The following is a 22,476-nucleotide window of genomic DNA, read 5'->3' as shown; positions in this document are numbered from 1 at the left end:
GCCCCTCTCTGTCTTTCCTGTCACATTTTCTACCTGTTTGGCTTCCATTTTTTCCTTTTCTCCTTTCCTGCACCTCTTCTACACCTCTGACTCACCAACTATATTACAGCTCCTCATTTTGATAAGCCTTTCTTAAACTCCTTGGCCTCCTTCCTCCAGTCTAACCAGACTCCTTCCGTTCTTATGATCAGGCAGCCTCAAATCTTTTTTTTCTGCGCTCCCCCTGAGCGCTTTGCTCTTTCATTACCTCACCCTTCATTTCATTTATCCCTCTGGCCTGAGTGGCGAGGCCATAAGAATAGAAACAAGACACTGGCTCAATTCCTTATGCACTATTACCAGTGCTTTATGTGTCTAACTATGGCATTTAGCTCCCTTAAATTACCGGACTCCATTGTGTATTTGATAAGTCAACAGATTTGTTGAGTGTTTGTAAGGCTTGCAAGATGAAAGCAGGATTACCAGATAAAGTAACAAGTTAACGTGCTTTGAGAGTTTGTTTGTGCTGACCATTTTCTAAAGTCAGGTCAATTTTTTTACATTACATTACAAGTACATTTAAAAACAAAACAAGGTTTAACTAAAGTGCTGTACAACTAAAATGGATAAAACAGAGCAGAAATATGCAGCAAAAAAACATAAAACAAACAAGAAACAAAGCAAAAGATGTTGAGTGTTGGGTGAGGTCTTAATTTAAATTTTAAAGTTTAACTGTAACTATAGCAAAGGCCCGGTCTCTTCTGTGCTTTATTCTGCTTCTTGGAACATCCAGAAGCATCTGATAATCTATTAGAAGAATGCATAGTTAAAAGAAAAGTAAGAGGGTGCCAATCCATCACAATGTAAGTGTGTTAATTGATTCCAGGACAGCCATTGACTATCATATAACACAGAGACTGGAAGTCTACTAAAAGGCATGCAGCAGTTTTTAAAGATCAGCATCAGCCTGCTAATGTAAAAGCATAAAAATATAAGAGCAGATGTGTGGAATGGAGGTTAAGTTGGGAGGAGGGTACGGTGGCCTCAAGGTTACTGATCTTTGATAGACTGTCGTGCTCCCAGTGACGTTGTTGTAAAGGTACTTGTAGCCCTGCTAGTCCTTTTGGAGTAGGGTGCAGGCGTGTCTTGCATTAGTGGTGATTCAGATTATCTGCACTTAACTGGTGTTTACATAAAATGTTAAAGACTGATATAGAAAGAGCACCCAGTGAGGGCGCTCAATGGTTGAGGATGATTTTGTTAAAAAAAAAAAAAAAGTAAAGGTGAATAGGCTGTATTGGCTAAATAAGAGAGTAGTTTTTCAAATTTTAACAAAAATACATAAATGTCCAGAGATAAATTCATGAATCATCTGCTGTATTAACATATTCTACTAAGAGTCCCAGTCAACAAATGAAGGGGGGGGGAAATAATTTTCTGCCTTTTTCACCCTGAGATGAATGTTTAATCTCTGTAATGGAGCTGTCATTAGCGTCCACTTAACCTAAATGAGGAGTGTTTGTTCTCATTGTTTGCAGAAATTAATGGAAGTCATCACTTCTCTGATAAACCGTGTTACTCTGAGTTAGAAGTGAAAAAGTTATTCTTGCTAATTTCGACTGATCCTTTGTTCCCATGATGGATTTTGCCAGTAGTGTATTGCGTATTTACTAGCATTTTCTTTCAAGCATGAGCTAAGCCTTGCAGCACCGTGACTTCATTATTAATGCATCAGGTTGGGTTTCAAAATGCTGCAGTCATCTAACATAATCATGCTGGCTCGATGCTGGTACATTATATACTGTATATCAGCTAGCAGATCAAAGTGCTTCACAGTTCTTTTGTTTGGTTGGGACATAAAGAGACAGAGTATCCCACAATAATGTCCTTCCAATCATACTGAAATGAAAAGATACTGATACAATAAATTGGTTGTTTTGTTCTTTTAGGCATCAGAGGGTCCTGTCCATGCTGTTTTAGGTGGACCTGAGCCAGATGTTGACACTGTAGCAGCAACACTGTGCTTAGCTCTACACCTCAGCCAGGTAACTGAGGTAAATATCTACCTGTTTGTGTTCATGTGCTTTGTGTTGCATGTTTATATATTACCCTGAAAAACTTTGGAGTCGCCCCTCATTATTTCTATCTTGTTTCTAAGGAGCCAGACTTCTTTGTAACTTCGAAAGTGGTCTTGAGCAGTAGTTCTCCAGGACCTCATAGTGACCTATGAATCCTTCGTGTACCTATGTGTATTGTGTATTGTGTCTACGCATAATGGACAACTCAGCAAAGAATTGGTTTTAAATTGAACTTTGTTACTAGCAGCCTGTCGCAAAAACACATACTATGTTCCCATTTATTTAACAGAATCTGTGAAACGTGGTTGGCAGCAACATTGTTTTTTAGCTTGACAATGGTCACAAACACACTGCCAGTGCAGTAAAAAAACAAACAAACAAACTCGATAGAAAAACACACAGTGGAATAATATATATATTTTTTTAATGTAACACTTAGTTATACTTGTTTTGCTTCAAAGCTGATTGATCAGTGTCCACAATGTATTTAATTAATTTCCAGCTCCTCCATTTGTGTGCAGCATGCAGTAGGACAATGTTTCTACTGACAGCACATTCAAAAACTAACCACTTAGTATGCCTTCTACATTGATTTGTGTTAATGTGTCATGTACAGCTCTAGTTTTTGTGCAAATTTTCTCCTTTGCTTAGTTCACAAAACTCGACCATTGCCCCAAACCTTCCAGACTGCCAATTAAAACTGAGAACATTGCTATGGCTGTTTCTCTCTCTCCCCCATGTCAAATCATGTTTTCGTGGAATAATTTTCTTTTATGCTTATGAAAAAAACAACAAAAAAAACGCTCTCAGCTTGTATAAGCTGAAACACTACCTTGGTAAAAATGTAACTGATGAGTGGCAGCAGGGCATAAAATGTCCATTTTTCACTTCGACATCAAACAAAATATTGCCTCGCTGTAGAATCAAGTGCAGTAATTTCCACTATTTGCATTCCGCTAACTCGGTAAAATTATGATACCAGACACTTCTTGACATGCTGCATTCAGATTCTACGCTTTTATCCAAACATGATGTACTTTCAACTTCTTTCTGGCTTCATGTGCTTTCTGTGTGTCTTTGGGCTTCTGAAGAGAGAATCATCAGGTGGAGTGTGTGTGCCGGTGCTGTGTGGCTGCAGATGTGACACCGTGTTGCCCGAGGAGACGGCGAGGTATCTGAAGAGGGTGAAGCTTTGTGAGAGCTTGCTGCTTTGGAGAGACGATGTAGACCTCATGAGACTACATCGCGCTGAAAGGCTCTCGCTCACACTGCTGAGAAATGGACTGCTAGACAGGTGAATGCAATTCAGATTCAGACCAGCAGAACCAGGTCAGTCTGCAGATCAGTTCAGCTCAAATTTAGGAAACTTACGTACATGTGCACGCAAAACCACAAATATACACAGGTGCAATGGGCTTTGGAAGCGAAGACCATTTGTTGATGTTTAGATTATTTTGGAAGATCATTTAGGTGTGTGTGTGTGTGTGTGTGTGCGCGTGTGTGTGCGCGTGTGTGTGTGTGTGTGCGTGTGTGTGTGCGTGTGTGTGTGTGTGTGTTCATCCCACATGACACAAAAAAGAGTGTTGTATTTATGCAAAGGAATCATGATCATTGCTCCTTCCCCGGCAGCCATCCATATCCCCTTCACCCCCATCCTCTCCCTCTTCTAGCTCTGAGTGCCGCGCTCTGGAGTCCAGCATCCAGCGAGTGGTCTATCATGACGGGCAGCAGGACGCGGGGGATGATGGGGCATTGTCCGCGGTGACGACAGTCACCAAAGAGATTCTTCAAGAGGCAGCAGAGCACATCAGAGCAACGCTGGGGGAGATTCTTGGAGGTGAGAGAAGCACAGGCGCCCTCCCCCCAGGGGGAGTAATGGGGCGATGAAGGAGGACACACACAAATCCCCTGACATGACTCGCTTAACACTCACCAGGAGAGATCGAGAACGAGAAAGATGAAGGGTGGTGAATGTGAGTAAGTAAGAGCTCGGAGAGACACACAGAGTCCCGTAATGTGACTTTTTTTCTTTTTAATTTAGCTTAGTCTGTTTTCCTCTTTTGTCAGGTAGTTGTATTTTCCTCCTAAAGTAACAAAAGTTATCACAACAAATCAACGTGAAATGAGAAAAAGTACATGAGCAGAGAACAAAAATGTGTGTAAACTACGCGTGTGAACTCTATTAGAGACAAAACTTTCTAGTTTCTGTGTAGGCTAGAGTAAAATATTCTTTGCATGTAATGATATTTTATGCCGTCAATAACAAAATAACTCCATAACTCCCATAAAACTTTAATTGAGATGCCTTCCGTGCACGTGTTGTTAAGCCAGTAAAACAGCCTGCCAAACAGGTACTCCAGACGTCGATGCTAGGCACCTGTGTGAAGGTTAGGTTGCAGAAAGCATCTGATCCTTATTCAATAATGCTCTCCATCAACTTTCACTGAGATTTACAGAGAGACAGATAGAGGAAAAGTGAAGAGAGGAGTAAAGTGCAGAGACAGGAAAGAAAGATGAATAGAAAAAGAGAATCATGTGCTGTGAGTAGTCCACTGCTCATATTTCTCTGGGAGAGTTCTTTGTACAGCAAATTTTAAGGTTCATTGATTCCTCCAGGAACTCAGCTCTTGCCCTAAATCACATAAGGTCTTTGAGAAGACAGTTATCATGGAGGTGGGGCCTGGGTATACATCTCAAACAGACAATTCACACTTTAAGGCTGTTTTTACATAACTGGTTGACTGATAAATCAGACTCATTCACTGATATCCTAAAATATGATTTAGAGAGATCACACAGTGGTGCAAGCGGCTTCCAAAAAGCCAGACTTACTTTTTCATAAGCACAAAAGAAAATTATTGCTTGCACTGATTTCTTCTCCCTTACAAAATGTCTTTCAGTGTCCGCTTGATGAAAAGGAGAAAATAATAGCACAAGCACCTAATATTATTTATACACTAACAAAATCATGTCCTAAATATTATTCTTACTGTCTCATTTTATTAGAAGTTAATCATTCTCTGTGTGCTGTGTTGTCTTTGTGATGTACAAACAGTATTAAGTGTAAACCTGCCCAAGCCAGTGCACAACCTTGTAACTAATCATACTGAAATGTAGGAAAACAGAAGTGTAAATTGTCAGTAATTATATTCTTTTAGCGATTTATTTTTTCACTCTTAATCCGTGGAGCAACCTACCATTACGCAGATTGTATTTAAAGTAACCTTTCATAGCTAAAAACAAATCAGTGCAAGTGGATCTTTTTGGTTTAAGTCGAGACTGTGATGTAGTTTTGCCCTAAATGAGAAGGGCAGGCTTGTAGAGTAAAGGAAGAAATTCATTGACAACCCTTTAAAAACGATCACGTTGTGCATAACATTGAACTGTTTATATGAACTTGTGAAAGAGAGCCAGAGTTAGCATGACGATTGCACTCTGCACTTGTTTTGTGTGTCTACAGAGGCCCTGCGACTCCAGACAGAAGCCTTTTGGATGAAACACGGCCGTCATTCAGCACAGCTGGAGGAGCTCGTGAAATCCTTGGAGCAATGGGGGGAAGTCGCTGTTGGTGAGCACAATGAAGTGAAGTTACAAGGTGTGCGTTCGATCACAAAGTGAATCTAAACAGAGAGACTGGCTGGAGTAGAGAGTCTGATATAGCTTTGTTCTTATATGCTCATCAAAGCAACACAGCGGCAGGTGCATCGTATTTCATAGCACTTTATGGGAGGAAGTATAACCAATGCAAGAAACAATGATTCCATTACTTTGAGTTTAACTGTGAGCTAGTTTCAGACCAGTGGGTTATCATATTGGGTTGCATTCAGCATCTTATCTTGGAAGTGTATCAGTGATGTATAAATTGATTGTCACTACAAAGATCAGTCCAGTAAAATGTGCAAACCAGTGTCTGTACCACTCAAATACTAGACTCATAGATAGCATCTCATTTCTTGAAGGAAAAAAAAAAGGTTTTCTTAATCTCTGACAGAGAGACTTCATTATCTGAAAATACATCAGTTTAAGTGTAAGAGTCAGAGCTGACCTTGTTGTGGGAAAATGTTGCTTTTTGGGGCCATGGGAACAAACTGGTCATGAGGCTGAGTGCCAGTGCCGTGTCGTGTCCAGTTTACTTAATACACCCATTAGCATAAGGGCGTGTGATTAATTTTCCTAAGGGGCCACATGAGAAACTGAGACCCTCAGCAATAAGCCAAACCCGGTTCTGCTTAATATTTATTTTATCTCTTTAAAAGCTTATTGGTGCAGCTCTCCACAACAGTCCAAGTTTCTCACGTCGGCCCCTTGGGAAAATTAATTGCCCACCGCTGCACTGTTTACCCAGTCAGTGCTATTTGGCCATATATTCATATAACAGTTTTCAATGTCATGTACAGTGCTTAACAAATTTATGAGACCATGTATATATATGAGTTCTCTGAGAAATCAGAAAATCAATTAATCATTACATTCAACCATTACAACATTTTATAATGTTCATGAATGCAATAAATATCATTTTTGAAGTAAATATAATCCTCTGAATTAAAAAAAAGAATAATATTCTTCATCATCACCTTTTTTCTACTCTTTTGGAAAACAGTAACTTTTAAAATTCAACAACAATAATTATAGTTTAGCATTAAAACTATTAATTTAAAAGCTCTTTCAGTTAAAGACTTTGGGCATGTTGGTGATGGGTACTGAAACATAAAAAATGATTTGGGTAATTATAAATACTGATAACTTACCCCAGCAAACTTACAATGAATTTGTTAAGCACTGTATTTTGTGTTATTTTGAAAAAAGGTAACTTAGTTTTGTTAATAAACTAAATAAAATAAATGAGTCTTTAGGTTTGTAACAATTAGACTGTTAAACCTACCTACTATGTAGGTTAGTGTCAGGTAATCATTATTTGCGAAACTGCTTTTTTTCTTGCTACTGATTTTTATTTTAAGATGAATCAGTCTCCCTTCACAACCGAACCATGAAGTGTGTTATTAACAAGCCCTGCTTCTCCTACCATCGCATAGCAGAAATACTGTCCATGAGTCATTTGTATTAGAGGACTGATGAAAGTCCACCCTGATCACTCAAGTAAATCTGTAGTCAGGTTGTAATCGTGTGTCAACATCAACTCTAATAGCAGTAAAACCAGTATAAATAATCTTTCCCTAGCAGGAGCAGTAAAGCTAACAGGACAGTGAGGGAGCTGTCAGTGGAGCACAGTCTGTGCACGTTGCAGTATTAACATAAGGTCTAATTAGATAACAGGGCTGTGTTGTTCCTGACAGCATTGTGTTTACATGAATGCAAAAATTCCATTTGTTGCAGCATTGTAACATCGTTTTACTTACCTTTCACATCTGGAGAGGGAATTCATGCTTTATATATTTTTTTTCTGTTATTTGTTGTGAAACCGTTTTGGATCCTTATATGTGTGTGTTTCATATAACTGTTAGTCTGTTTGTATATGTGCTGACTGGATGTAGACTTGATGCAGCAGCTGACTCTGGAGGTAAAGGAGTTTTCGGATGGAGAGATGACCGTAGTACTCACTTCGATGGCTACAGATAAGGAGGTAAATTCTTATTAAATACAGTACCAGTCTTATGCCAAAAATCACATCACAGGATCTATGAAAAGTACTTTTTAAAAAGTTTTGAGCCACCACTCATTTCTATATATTTTGCTTCCAAGTAGGCAGACTTTCTTGTAAAACTTCATAGTGGTGTTTAGGAGCAGTTCTCCAGGCTTTCTGAAGGTCTTTTAAAGTTTCTCTTTGCACATTAACTGCTTTTTCACTCATAAGAGAAATATTTTTTGTTTTTTTATGATGCTGACAGATGAATTTTGAAAGCAGTTTTCCATCAGACCCTGCAGCTGATCCATCTACTGATCACTGAAGCCACATCAGAAATGGTCTCAGTGGAAGGATGGCTGTCAAAAAGTCATTCTTAAGGGAGGGAAATGTGGAGAAAAAGGCTGTGCCAACTTACACAAGAACTGGATTGAAAATCAGTACCAACAGGGTGTATGTAGTGATGAATCCAAGAGGAGGTCATGTGAGAGGTAAAACAGTGAGTTTCTTCAGCCATTTGTAAAACACGATTGAACTAACGTCTTTCAAGAAGCCTGGAGGACTTCTCCTGAAAGAGCTGTGTTGAAGAATAAAAGTGGCCATGCCAAATACTGACTTCCAAGTTTGCTATAATTGTACAAACTCTCTTTTTGCCCTATATGCTGTATTTCCATGCATGGAAACGTGTGAATGCATGCCTACTTCCTGTTTTCCTATCAAAATATAAAGCAAGTGGTGGCTCAAGACTTATGCACAGTTTTCTGATATACTCCTATGAACCGTACACAACACAAATCAAAATCAATGGTTATGTGTACTTTATTTATTGTACACAGTAATACATAAAGTGTGCTGATAATGGAATATTGGATCAATATCCTTATTATTTTTTACTTACTAACCCCATTAGTCTTCTTTTTAGTGTTTCGTGGGTTGTAATGTTTCCAGAGAAGCTCAGAAAACTTCTGTTGTCTTTTAAGCGACAAAAGAGAAAGAGATAATGTTTCATTTGTTAAAAAGTTACTTTTGATGGATACATCCCACCTTCGCTGTGTCAAATTTGGGAGGTGCTGTAGTGTAGAAGAGGAGCCCCTCTGCTGTTGTGATGTTCTGCATTTGGATGAGATGTAGATGGAAGCTCGAGAGCCTCGCACACAATCATGTATCACCTTCCTCCCCACTGATTCCAAAAATGTGACACACACACACACACACACATATTGAAACATACACACATTTGTGTAATGCTGGTGATGACTTCTCTAGCTCTGTCACTCTTTTTCTTCCTCTTCACATTTGCAAACAACACACACACACGCACACACACGCAAACAGGGTGCTTTAAGCCTTTAAGTTTACCCCTTGCTTTTCTCCCTGCTAATGTGTTCATCCCCCCACCCAAAAGCACCCCCCCACCACCAAAATAAAAAATTATTCATTATTTCTTTTATATCTCCTTCTCACTTCCAAAGCCCATTTTTCTCAGCGGCTGCCTAGCGTGCAGTATTAGGCTATGTGTAAAATAAATGATGTCTGTAGCCGTAGGGGTATGGCTCTGCCTCCCCCAGAAAACTACCTAACGTCCAAGGAACATTAAACACCCAGATCCTCGTTTAGCGAATAAATAACCATTCATTTGAATGGCTTTGTCTGTGTTTGCGCACCGGACTTTCTGTGCATATTTTACCAGCGCTGAGCCTGCATGCTGTGTGTCAGGAGCGAGAGAGAAAGAGAGAGAGAGAAAGAGAGAGAGGGCCCATTAAAGACTTAATATAGAATAAATGGCCAGGGGCTTGTGTGTCGCCAGCGGACCCCAACTCTACAGCGTCATGGTGGGTTACTAATGACCTGAGATCGGGCTCCAAAATGAACTCCTTATATGCATGTCATTTGCAGTGTGTATATATTTATATATTATTTTTTAATTGTGTTTGAAAAGAGAGTAAAACGGTATGAGAGTCATTTATTGAGGGGGGCTTAGGGAAGTTCTGCCTTAAATGATTCTTTCCAGAAAACTAAATAAATTAGATTCAATTAGTCTTTAATGGTTTATGTGCTATGTGTTTGTCAAAGTGTTCTCCGTGTGTGTGTGTGTGTGTGTGTGTGTGTGTGTTGGATGGTTAAAGAGGGCAGAGTTAGATTTTTGTTTTAAAAAAAAAGATGTCTGTGATTGCCTAGTTAGCAGAAGAAAAAGCTTGCAGTGTGTGGTGTAACGATACGGACACATCGTATATACTGACTAATGTATTTTTGTATACTGTACAAACATACATTAGTCAGTCTGGGTGCTCCTCTATTACAGGAAGAGAAAAGTACAAACGAAATGAGCTTCCTCCCTTCAGAGTCACTTCAGTTGAAACTGCAAAGGCAAATATTTCTGTCGGTTTCTCAAACACTGTTATTGTGTTTGACTACAGAAGAATAAAATACTGCTGCTGCTCCTGCACAAGAGCAACAATTATCCGAATTTTTCAGTGCTTCACCTTACAGAAGCAACGTTACATTTAAATGCCGCAGCGCGACCTTATTTAAATATTTAGAGTTAGTTTTCTGCATGACAGCAAGTTTCTTTGTGATGTGTTTGTTGTTGTTGTCGTTTCAGTACTATAAAGCACCAAGCATGGTGCTGCTCTGAGAATCAGGAGGAGCAATGTAAATTGTAATGTAAACCTCCCTCTGTTATAGCTGTGTACTGTCACTAGTGGTCAGCACCGAAACAAAAATTAAAAAAAAACTAGCTCAGCCCGTTCTGTGGAGAACACGGATGACACAATAGGAAAAAAATTATACTAAAGTTAAATTTAGTTCACTTATATTCATATAGGTCCATATCACAGCAACAGTTACCTCAAGGCACTTTATGTTGTAAGATAACGACCCGACAATAATACAGGGAAAACCGAGAAAACGCCAACAATCAGATGACCCCCAACGAGCAAGAGCTTTGGTGACAGTGGGAAGGAAAAACTCTTTTAACAGAAAGACATCTCTGGTAGTACTGGTGAGAAAACCACCACGAACCACTGGAACCAAGTGTGAATCAAGTGCTAAAAACAGTTAAAACTTTCCACTGCCATTGTTTGTTTGTTTTTTCTTTATGATGTGACGTTTTTGTGCTTCTTCCTGCTCTGTAGGCTTTTTAGAGGGCTACATGCTTTGGAGCCTCTACGTTAGTTAAATTCCCACAGTCTCTCTCATTATGCAGCCAAAGACCTGCACAAATGAACACCAATAAATCCCACATAACACAATAGTTCTGAGTGGGGTGTACAGTCAGTAGCAAAGGTCTTAGCAAAACCCTTACTAACTTCTAATAGGAACCATTAACCCTAATAAAAAGAGCATATTGTGTCCATTACTCCCTCTGGTGTTGTTTGAAGACTATTAAAAAAAAATCTGATCTGATCCAGATGCACCACATCAGTCAATTCTGTCACTCACTTCTTTCGCAAAATAGCGAGATGTTCCAGCTGTTCAGTAGCTTGCTTTATTAGACAGCTAGTTAGCTGATGAGCATTAACATTTGAGTCAGTTCACAACATAAAGTGACTCTGAGCTCAGACTACCAAGATCGTTGTGAAGGAGTCTTTGGAAAATCTTCTCCCCTGTATGAGGTCCATAGCCCCCAAATTTTTGAGAACCCCTGCTGTACAGATTCCTTATGAGATGCTGTGTTTGCATCCATTACAGCTTCCATGCTCTGTGGTAGATGCATTGTATCAACTAGTAGAAAAAGCACCACAGCAGTGCAGCACCATAGGGGTCAAGGGCGTTGCTCAAGGGCACGTCGCTGTTGTGCATCATCACCTTGATCATTTGAAAACTTTTGTGTAACACTTACATTGACCTCAAATTGATGAACACAAACCCCCCCCCCCCCCTCCCCCCCCACTAAAGACACATTATTCGCATATTCATGCCAGCACGTGTGTGTTTGAGCTTTTCACAGCTCAGAAATTAGCGCTGGCAGATGAAGCTTCGGTCAGATGAAGAGTTGTCATGCTGTGGAGTTGATGAACTGTGGGAAGGACAGGAGCCCACAGCCACACACAGACGTACACTCGCTCAGAGAATATGCGAATAATGTGATTTTTTTTTTTTCATATGTTAATATGGATATCTAAGAAGTACAATGTGTTTTAGAGTTCCTCGTCTTTTTTTCTCTTTTTCTTTCTTTTTTTTTTTTAAAGCTGTTTCCGCTTCTCGGAGGATCAGGAAAAGTTTGCATGTTAGTTCAGTAATTTAATGTTACACCAAAATACAATAACTATTTTGATGGTATTTGTTTTCTCTGTGCAGCAAACAAAATCATTCATCTTATGCTCTGTGTGCGTGTGTGTGTGTGTTTGTTATTGTGTTGATGTCTATATCTCTATTTGTTTTCTGTCATTTTTCCAACCTGCAGTGGCAGAAGGTTCAGTAAGTTAGTCTTTACAGTGTATATCTGTAACCATGGGTAAGAGTTTCACTAATTCCAGGTTACCTTAACTTATGAACAAGGTTTGAGGTACGAGTCATCAAACCCTGTATTTTGGAGAATGTACTTTTGATGGGAAAATAAAGTGAAACAAAATTGTTTTTGATGCGTCTCCTGTGGTTGGGGTTAGTAAAAGATGCTAGACTGGTTGATAAAATCTCTGGTTAGGGTTAGGCCATCAGGCTGTTGTTATGTTCAGGTGGTTAGACCTTATAGGGTTAACTGGGGACAGCAACTCACTTCTACCTGAAGTGGGCAATCTGGGGTTAATCAGAACAGAACCATGGTCTCTCATCACAGCAGCTCCATAGTCAGCACAGTGTGCCCTGAAAAGGCTGTATATAAAAGATGGACATAACTACCGGGCTCTCGCCCACTATTTTTTTAACTCCTGTTTTGAAGCCTCGATTTTTAAGTATTGTAGCTGATGCCATCTTGGGTGTGACCATATTTGGAAAAAAGGGTGTCATGATGACTCATCAGAAAACACCAGTAACATCCATAGGCCCGTTGGATGCTTCACACTTACACAGATATCTGCTTATTAGTGCAGCATATGAATAAGATATTTGAATTTGGCTTTAGTATTAACACAGAAAGCCATTTTATTGTTGTCATTGTTATTATTTGTCAGATACTTGCAATTAAAAATGCATGAACAACAAAAACGTGGCGAGATGTCAGCTCCGCGCCTCACATCCGCAGAAGCTGACACAGTAGTGCCGATGAGTTAGCATTATTTTGGATGTTGTTTACTTTTCCTGTTTTCATTTATGCGATGTTTTGTGTTGTTGAGGTAGATTTGTTTGTTCTGTTCTATCTGATTGTGTTTGCGTACGTGTCCATCTCCATCTGAGCTGCGCTTTAGGTTTCATTTTGGCAACGTTGATTGTCTCTAATGTGTTGTTTGTTCGCAGTCCTCCGGCCCTTCTGTTTGTTTATGCAGGGCCAGTTTTGCCCTACGCCACTTGCACAAATAATTATGCTCGCTAATGAAGGGGCCCGCAGCCACGGCACTCAGTAAATGCCTTTCTGATGAGACGCACTAGGAGACAGCAGGTGCAGGGTGGGCCTCCCAGGGACTAAGATTGAAGACCAGGAAGCCAGGGTGCCCCGCCCCTCCACCCCCTCTATTTTTCTATTACTCTCTGGGATTCTGTGTCTTTTTTTCTTGCGCTGTAGTGATTTTCTGGGTGAGCAGACTCATAAAGCACATAGTGCTGTAGCCATGTGAAACATCCCTATATTAAGAAGGAATGCATAAAGATTGCATTCTATTTACAGTATCCTGGGATTTCTTGATGGTTTTTTTGTTTTTTTCCCAACTAGTTTAAGTGTTAGATTGCATCTTCTTACATAGTAAAAATACTCTTGTGGTATAAACACATCAACAAGATTCCAAGATACATATTTTGATGTAAATTTGTTTGGCTACAGTGCACATTATACTGTTTGTGTCATGTACAAAAATATGGCATTTATTGAAACCATTTTGATGCTGCACAAGAGTCTCCGCTCCATCTTCAGCATCTTACGCTGATGTTTCTTCCTCATCTCTGCTGAAGAAGAATCTTCTGAGTCTTTCTCTTCCCCATTTTCATTCTCCCCCTGTGGCTTCCTCAGGCTTTGAGGGCAAACAAATAAACAAAACAAAACATTTATAGACTCAGTGCTCGCATCTTGGCCCCCAAATCCCCGCACTTAGAACTGAGTGAATGAAGCATGCGGAGAAGGCCCATATGAGATAGACTGAAAGACATTTGGGTTTCTTCCTCTGCAAACTTTCATACCACCCTCCCCTTTCCCCTCTGTCTTCCCAAAAACTTCATAAGCAGTAATACTCTTGTGTACGCATGTGTGAGCAGGAGTGTGAATAAGAGTGAATGGCTGTTAGTATGCGAGTACATGCGTGTGTGTGTACGTGTGTGTGTGTGTGTGTTCAGCAATGCGTGTGTGTGTGGCAAGTGGTATATACTGCACATGTGTGCGTGCATTTGCATGTGTGTGTTTGAGCAGGGAGGTGTCAGCTCGCTCCTTGCCACCCCATTTACTGTAGCTGTACCGCTGTGATCACAGACAGATGTATAAATCAAACCTCGCTTGATGGATTCATCAGGGTGGCGAAACGATCGCCTGAGAAGAACTCGCAACTCTCTTAGCATTCTGTGTTCTGACGGAAAGGGTATGCAAAGAGCCTAAATGGATGAACGCTTGATTAATTCTTTGCCGGAGATGTTGGCGACAGCAGGAAATGTGTTTTTGCTTTGACTGTGTTTGCACGGGAATTTACGCACGCGGGGCGTGAGTTATGAGGCCTGAGTTTTGTACCTAAGGCTATTGTGCATAATGACGGCAGGTTGGGAGAACTGCAAGCAGCCGCTAAAGACTTGCTACCTGTGGAGCAAAGACAGCCAATGAGAGAGAGAGAGCGTGTGTGTGTATGTGTGTGAGAGAAAAGTGTGTGGATAAAGGCCTAGTCTGAGAAACAGATGTCTATAAACAGTTTGAGAAGAAGATGTAAAGAGTTAAGATGCAAAAAAAGTAAGAGGACAGTTGAAGGAGAGAAAAACACATTTGAGTTTATTGAAAAAGTATTTTTATTGTTTTTAAAAAGCATAGAAATTGTACTCAAAAATGTTGTGTCAACCGTGGGTTCAACCCTATTTTGGCTATTCATAGTAATGGTTGCAGGTCAACTGTGTAACAAGTAATCATCAAAGTTTTGATGTTACAGCTGGTCTAAACCAAAAAAGGAGCTCAAACAGCTTACGCTGACGCCACACAATCGCAAACATAATTTTTCCTTCAGTTGTCGGTGTAGGTGTTGTTTGCCTTCTTTCTTTCTTCTGCGCTCTTAAGAGCTCGATGCGATGCTGGCAAATAGACAAATCATAATCAAAAAGATATCCGGCATTACAGGATATAATCAGCATTTAGTGAAAACACAAAAAAGCATCATGCTGCAAATACAGAAAACACCACTGCGAAATGCTTCAGAGTTAACAGCACAGAAGCCTGAATGAAATAATAATGAATGAAGGAGAATAACAGCATTCAACCCACTTAAGCTCATTTTGCACTTTGGCAACAATTAGTCCTTTCCCAGCCATCTTCATCACTTTATTGTGCCTCCTAATAGTCTGTGCTTCCTGCACCTTTATGGTATTTCTTTGTATTTTCTCCTTTTTTGCTTGGAGTTTTCTTAGTTTGCCTTCGCTTTATATTTTCTTAAGTTGTAGTCCATTGAGCTTTTAGTGCCACTGAGTGCAATTGTCTAATGCTGGAACTTAAGAATAAGGAGCATACAAAATGACCCAATGAACTGCAGTGAAGCATGTAGTAAAAAGCCACAACACTGGCCGTAAATATCAGTTAAATATCTCTGTGCTTGCTGACTTTCCAAGCTCATCATTTTAAGATCACCTCCCATTTCAGAATGTAAAGCAAGTTTTCTCACTGATGCTAAGTGACAGCAAGGACTGCGAATTTAAACTATCTATACAAGAACAAGGACTTTCAGCTTTTGGTAAACACGTTACTAAAAAGTCAAATTAAAAGCAAGTCAAGTGAAGGATTTAAAGTAACTAGGTTTCTCGAGGTAAGTCGGCCACCAGTAAGTGCAACAAATGAAATACAGGTTTCTGTGTCCATATCCTAAGGTTCATGGAGATAGTTAGCAAGTGGTTTTTATATCTAACATGTTGATAATTTATAAGAAAAGGCAATCTGTGTATCTGGAGGTGGCAGAGGGAGAAAGAGGAGGGGCAGACAATATGAGTAGTAATTTACTCAGTTAAGAGCCAAATGGCAGACAGACTGTCGCCCTGCGTGTTATCGCAGAGATTCGCACTCTGCTCGTTTTCTCACTATATTTCCATGTGTGTGTGTGTGTCTGTGTGTGTGTGTAGTTTTGAGTGCATATGCACACAGTTGGCTCTTAGCTTCACTAGCATCATCTGATCATTTCTGTGTATATTGTACCATAAATGATGAAGCTTTTATTGCTCTCCTATATCTCACATGTGCGTACACCAGTTCATGTCGGCTCCTAAACCTGCATCACAGCACACGAGCGCAGGTGAACTCATGTGTGCGTCTGCATGCGTTCGTGCCACGTGCGCGTTTACTTGTGTGTTTGTACTTATGTGAGTGAATATGTGTGTTTTAACGAATCTTGGGAGGCTTCATTGCACTCATCAGGATATCAGTGTTGAGAAATGGCAGTGTCAGTGAAGTGACAGTTGTGTGTGTGTGTGTGAGGATTGATGAGCCCGAGTCTGACAGCAGCCATATTGTGGAGCGAGAGAAGGATGGAGGGATGGAGGGAGGAACAGTGGGAGGAGTATTGTGGCCCCCTCATCCTCACAGGTTAATATTGACACAGCCTGGGCAGATACAGCGCCAGAAGCTCTCATCAATCACTTTCAGTGGTCCGATACAAATACACACACTCGCGTGCACAGGCTTAAGCAGTGAGACGGACCACACACACACACATGCCGACTGCACAGCAAAGAAATGCATATGCTGAAACGTCATTGGACTGACACGATCTGGCAACACAAGAAGAAATAGGTTTTCATGTCTGCAGCAGACACACACACGAAAGTCAAACTTCCTTTATTAGTTTTACTCTAAATATCTCTTTTGTTTAAAAAGTTCTACTTAAATAAGCATGGCAACAATTTTGAGAACTTTACAAAACAAACAGTTGTACAGCAAATCTAGATTAATCAAGCAAATATGTTTTCAAAAGTATCACTTTGCACACTTTATAGCATAGCAAATTACGGTTCCCATAACATTGTTGTTAATCATTCCAGAGAGAAAGAAAAAAACAAGTTCCCTTGACAAACAAAACAATTAATTAATGCAACTTTCCATCCATCAATCACTGTGTGTGTCACTGAATTACCATAATCTGTGCATGGTGGCTGTTTTAAGAGCAAACAGTTAATTTCCAAACAATAAATCACAAAGTGTCTCTCTACCCCTCTGTGTGCTTTGACAGCTTCGTCTCTCATTGCTACAGATAAAGGGCTTTTTTTTTTCTGAAACCACTCAAGTTTTACTAAATTACATTAAATCATATGTGCAATAAAAGGCAGAGTCTTACAAAGTTTCCTATGTGGCTGTATATAAAAATAGAAAAGGTTCATCATTAATTTGAAGACTTTTTTTTTTTTTTTACATAGTAGTAAAAATGTAATGTTTGTCCTTTTTTGTCACTTTCAGGACTGGCATGATTATCTGGATGTGCTTAAATCGTTCAGTCACCACCATAGGTTCGATGGTATTGTGGTTCTCTTATCCATCAGTGATTCAGTTCACCATCCCCGCCAGCAGGTGGCTGTCTACTCAAACAACACAGATATCTTGAAACAGGTAAAATATTCATCAGAAGCAACAGACAATCATATGTCAGGAATGAAACATAAAGTGCTTCTTAAATACTCACAGCTCTGTAATGGTGTCTTTAGTAAATTGAATAAATATTAATTTCTTTTAAAATATTTCCCTGACTCTGAAAATAATGTGTCAAAAGAAATACCTTATGAAGGAGACCAGAAACAAGTTTTTTTTTATTAACTAAAATGTGTGCCGCAGCATTAGTGTATAATCACCTGGCATCTCATCCTTTTAATTTTGCTGGTCCAAAAATGCCCGTTTTGTTTTTACTTTTCTTATTACGCTAGGATATGTTTTATGTCATATACATTGAACTAAGCTAAAGTCAAAATGTGGAGATTGCAGTTGTTTCAAGGCAAACTGCCACAGCTCCTATACCCTCTACAAAATGCCTTGTGTAGAAGATTTAATGACTCGGCTTTAGTTGTAAGGAAATGATTTCTCTTTTAGCACATAAACACAGCGTGGGTAAGTATAAGTGCGCTTAAAACGGCATCTGGTCAGAAGGACCAATAATGCTTTAATAATGCTTTTTTTCTTAATGTGGCCCTAATACTCCTTCATACAACAGCAACTCAGTTTTGTGGGTAAGAAAAGAAAAATTAAAAAAATTGTTTTGTTTGTTTGTTTGTTTGTTTTTGTTGCACTGTATTTGTAACATCAGTTTTTATACTTCATATGTTGTGACACCTTTATTACAAGTCTCAAATATGTATTCCAGCTTCAAACAGATTTTTTTGGGTGAAAAGCATAGTAGTCAAACTGCCAAACTAGACAGATATGTAAGATATGGCCTCACTCTAGTAATCAAACCATTCAAAAAGATGAACTAAATAAAATAAGGATTAGGTGGTATATTTAAACAAGCTTCTCATTGCAGATCTGCTCCGAGCTTGAAGAATCCTCCAGTTGGTCTCTTTCTGGTGAACTGGAGGCTCTGGAGAGTCTTCAGGTTTATCATATTCCACTGAACACCTCTGCATCCTCTGGTACTCCACCACTGCTCGCGGAGGAGATCCAGGGCATCCTTAAGGACTTTGTCGACCGGCGTAGTTCTGTTTTAGCCTGCCACCCCAGCAGTAGGACTTCTTCCACAGACGGAGTAGCAGGCAGTGTGGAGTTCTCCCAGGGATCGTCTGGCATCAACGACATGGATGGTTCTGATATAGAGAGAGCAGAAGGAGGCAATGGCGACACAGTGGCAATAGCAAGGTAGAATGTCTGAATGTCTACAGTTTTTAGAGAAAAAATTATGTTCACTCATACTTTTGTTTTATCTCCTGCAAACAGGGTAATGGGAGATGGTGAAGAGGACGCAGGAGGTGCAGGAGTCAATGTCGGTGGGGAGCTAGTGAGCCCTGACAGCGGAATGACCACCATTCGTAGCAGCCGCTCCTCCAAAGAGAGTTCGATTTTCCTTAGTGATGACAGTCCGGTGGGTGAAGTGATAGCTGGTGGTGGTCCAGCAGCAGGGCCAGGAGGACTCTTTCTGAGAAACCCCTCTCCTTTGGGGTTGTTATCTCTTTCCCCTCCTGTCCCACCAGAGAGGAAGAAACACCGCTCGAGCAGACACAGGAGCGATAACTTTGACCTGTTTAATTTTGACCCGCTGCATAGCAGTGACCAGTCTATGCCAGCAGGAGGAGAAGTGGCAAATTCTGGAGAAAGAGGAGATGAAGATGAAAGAAGAGCAGGGAGCTCTAGTCTGTCAGAGCTCGATGAGCTAAGCTTTCTTGATTTCTCTGCTCCCAACTCAGTGGGAGGTCTGGAAAGTGGAAATTGTTCAATTGATCGCCGCGGTTCAAGCCATGGGAACGAGATGATTGACACCGTGGTCCCTCCAACCCCGGTCAACAGCCTGGTTGGTAGCCGCCCACCCAGCAGTTGTGGCGTCAGGTTCTTTCCAGAAGATGTTGTTGAAAGGATCAATTGCCTACAGCATAAAGACAGTGTGTCATCTTCTTTGTCGGAGACCTGGGATGAACTGGGCTTTGACACACAAGGAGCATTGTCCTCAAGTGATAATAACATGTGGAATAGACCCAAAGATTCTGAGAGCCCACCTAATATTTTAGAAGAAGTTGGAGGCAAAGACTTAGTCGGTAACATGACAGAAAAGGAAAGCAGACAAGAGATCTTAAAGTCAGAGAATTCCCACCACAAAGGGAAAAGTCTTGAACCTCAGCTTAGTTTGATCACAGAGCAGACTGAATCCTATGAAAACTGGAAGGATGAGTGGAAACCTATTACTTTGGATGATCTCCAGCTGACGCCACCAGAGGAAGACTTAACTGGAAAAGGCAAACCTGCTATTATTGGAGCACAAGAAAGAGCAGCTTTGGCCACAAAGAAAACAATCCTGAACACTTTAACACCGGACACATCTAAAGAAGAGGACGAGGGGGTCCACAGAAAAAAAAGGGAGCAACAGATGGGGCTTTTAGACTTCTGGACGTACTCTGCACAGAAAGGATTTCTTAAATCTGATAGCGGGACCACCACATCTTACCCCGAATCGCTGGATATGTGGAATATGACAATCCGGGATGACAGTTTATCACCTCTCACAACCCCTGAGAACTTATCTCAAAACTCTGGTTCTTTCTGTGGATTGAACACCAATATCAAGGGTGGAACATCTGTAGAAAGTCCACTGGGATACTCAGATGGTGGAATGGAGATGTGGAACACCACCATACAGGAAGACAGCTCTTCCGCAATGACGACTCCAGAAGCACCTGAAAATGGAAAGGACCTTAGTCACATAGATTCAGTGGATGCCACTGACACTGTCGGGACACATGCCAACAAAAAGGAAGAAGAAGACAATTTAGAAGAGAAGAGTGATCCGTGTGAAGCATTTAAGCAGGCGCCTGAAGTTGTGAAAATAGTAATCGAGGCTGCAGAGGGCACAATGCAGAGTGAAGAAACAGAAGGCATCGATGTACAAGGTGCTCAGAGTCGCAAGAACTCTGCAGATGATGACGATGACACATCCACCTATGAGGGCACTGACGTGTGGCAGTTACCCATCTGTGGCATGGTGACCTCCACCTCTGAATATGACAACGTAGGAGCAGGTACATGGAGCCTGGCATCCTCCCCTGACACCTCTGGCTGCCCTGTAGCAGACATGATACAGCTTGAGGAACAGTCTAGCCCTTTTATAGCTGTGAGCAAACCCATTCTGACAGATCAGAGAGTAGATATCACAAATAAAGAACAGCCAGACGACCAAGTGTTTCTGTTTGACGCAGCCAGTGAGATGGGTGGCCGAAGCAGAGAAGGATCAGTGGAGACTGAGATAGAGCAACCCAGAGATCATTCCCCATTTCTTCTGGTCAACTGCTCCACTGGCACTCGGCAAATTTCACAGTATCCAGAGGAAGCTGCTGAACCACAAATCCAGGCTGACCAAACATTATTCCCAGCCTATGTGACGACCAATGAAGGTGAGCATGCCACTGAAAGTCAGATGGGAGCTACAGATGGGAGCAGAAGACATGTAGATGGAAAAACAACAGAAACTGTATCTCTGAGCTCCAGTCCTGGTGGAGAGAAGGACCTACTGGAAAACCCAGACAGTGGTCGCACAGATAGTCCAGATGAACTTGGCCTAGAAATGGAATACATCATTGTATCTGGCACGGTAAAAGAAGCTACAAGAGAGTGCCATGACAGACCTAAACGGAGTGAAAGGCAATCAAAGGCAACAAAAAAGTCCCTGGAGACATTTAGCATGCTGTCATATGCAGCCTCGGTACTGCAACTTCAGGCCCAAGCTGCAAAACAAAATTATGACAAAGAAACACTGCCAAGTAAGCTACACCAAGTCAGAGGAACTGACAGTGCTCCCAATGCAGACCAAAATCAACCTGTTGAATCAACTCCTTACGAAGCAACTCGTGATAGTGACCGTCACGTGGTTCCAGAAATTATCAGTCCCAGCCAATCGAAAATTGACTCAGAAGCTTTTCATCAGTCTGATTCAAGACCAACAAGCTCCAGTCAGTCAGAAGGAAATTATGACAGTGAGTCAAGCATTGTGCCCCGCAGTGTGTCTCCATCATTAAGATATCCATCAGATCACTTCTTGAAAATCAGAGAGGAGGTGTATGTCCACTCACAGATCTCAATGGAAGATTCAGACGAAGGCGGGGAGACGTCACCTGCTCCTTCTCCATGTCCTGCTTCCTTGGGTGACTTTCAAGTCTGGGGGGCTCAGTTAAGGAGAGAGGACACATCCCAAACCACGTCAGAGCCACAATCCCCTGTGCTTACCAACAGTTCGGCCTCTCATGCCAGCTCTCTGATTGGCACCCCAGTAAATGAAACAAGTGTTTGCATTGACAAAAGACTAGGATTACCATTTTCTGGAGATTTAATGGAAGAGGAAAATGACAATGAGGAACAGGATGAGGAAACCAACACACTGGAGAACGCTATCCTTCCAAAATGGACTTCAGAAGTGCAAAGAGAGAGGGAAGAAAGACAAGAGTTTGCATCTTCAGACCTGCTGAGCTTTAGTGATGACCTAATTGGAGGGTCTTCATTTCAGCAAGCAGGATTACAAACACATGAGCCAAAGAGAGATGGGTTTCCACTGAGCAGAGTGGATTACCGTGATGAACGACCTATAAGGACCGAAGATTGGGATAAATGGTCTATTGGACAACAGCCTGGAGACACTGGAGCTTCACAAGATAATTATTTACCTGATTTAAGGTAAGAAACACAATCCAAATGCATATGCTTTCCAAATACTCCGGAGTTAGAGGGGACTTCATTTGTGCTGAGTAGGGAAGATATAGAAGTAATTCTGCAGCACTCTGTCTTCTTTACTTGATAGACTTTTCTATTCTCAGACTGCTAACGGCAAATAAATGAAAATGCCTGCGCACACAGACCTGTATCTCTCTCTCATTCACACACACGCAACTGCACACACA

At 40.9% G+C, this 22,476-nt stretch overlaps 1 protein-coding gene across 7 annotated transcripts in view; it reads left to right on the top strand.

Annotated features, from left to right (window-relative positions):
* The window catches only part of LOC102789791 (uncharacterized), a 42,444-nt gene that overhangs the window by 3,935 nt on the left and 16,033 nt on the right, over positions 1-22,476 (top strand). For 4 of the 7 annotated variants that reach the window (XM_087849164.1, XM_087849167.1, XM_087849163.1 and 1 more), the window contains exons 2-9: positions 1,929-2,033; positions 3,149-3,351; positions 3,728-3,894; positions 5,518-5,652; positions 7,553-7,641; positions 17,354-17,503; positions 18,408-18,739; positions 18,818-22,252. In XM_087849164.1, coding sequence (XP_087705290.1) covers positions 1,929-2,033; positions 3,149-3,351; positions 3,728-3,894; positions 5,518-5,652; positions 7,553-7,641; positions 17,354-17,503; positions 18,408-18,739; positions 18,818-22,252 — 4,616 coding nt within the window. Of the gene's footprint in view, positions 1-1,928; positions 2,034-3,148; positions 3,352-3,727; positions 3,895-5,517; positions 5,653-7,522; positions 7,642-17,353; positions 17,504-18,407; positions 18,740-18,817; positions 22,253-22,476 lie in introns of those variants that run through there. The other 3 variants (XM_087849165.1, XM_087849166.1, XM_087849168.1) reach the window with 3 other exon arrangements.

Source organism: Neolamprologus brichardi, chromosome 12, assembly GCF_056152115.1.
Source record: "Neolamprologus brichardi isolate AB-2024 chromosome 12, ASM5615211v1, whole genome shotgun sequence".
In the NCBI taxonomy this organism is placed as follows: domain Eukaryota; kingdom Metazoa; phylum Chordata; class Actinopteri; order Cichliformes; family Cichlidae; genus Neolamprologus; species Neolamprologus brichardi.
This window is presented reverse-complemented; position numbering and strand designations above follow the sequence as displayed.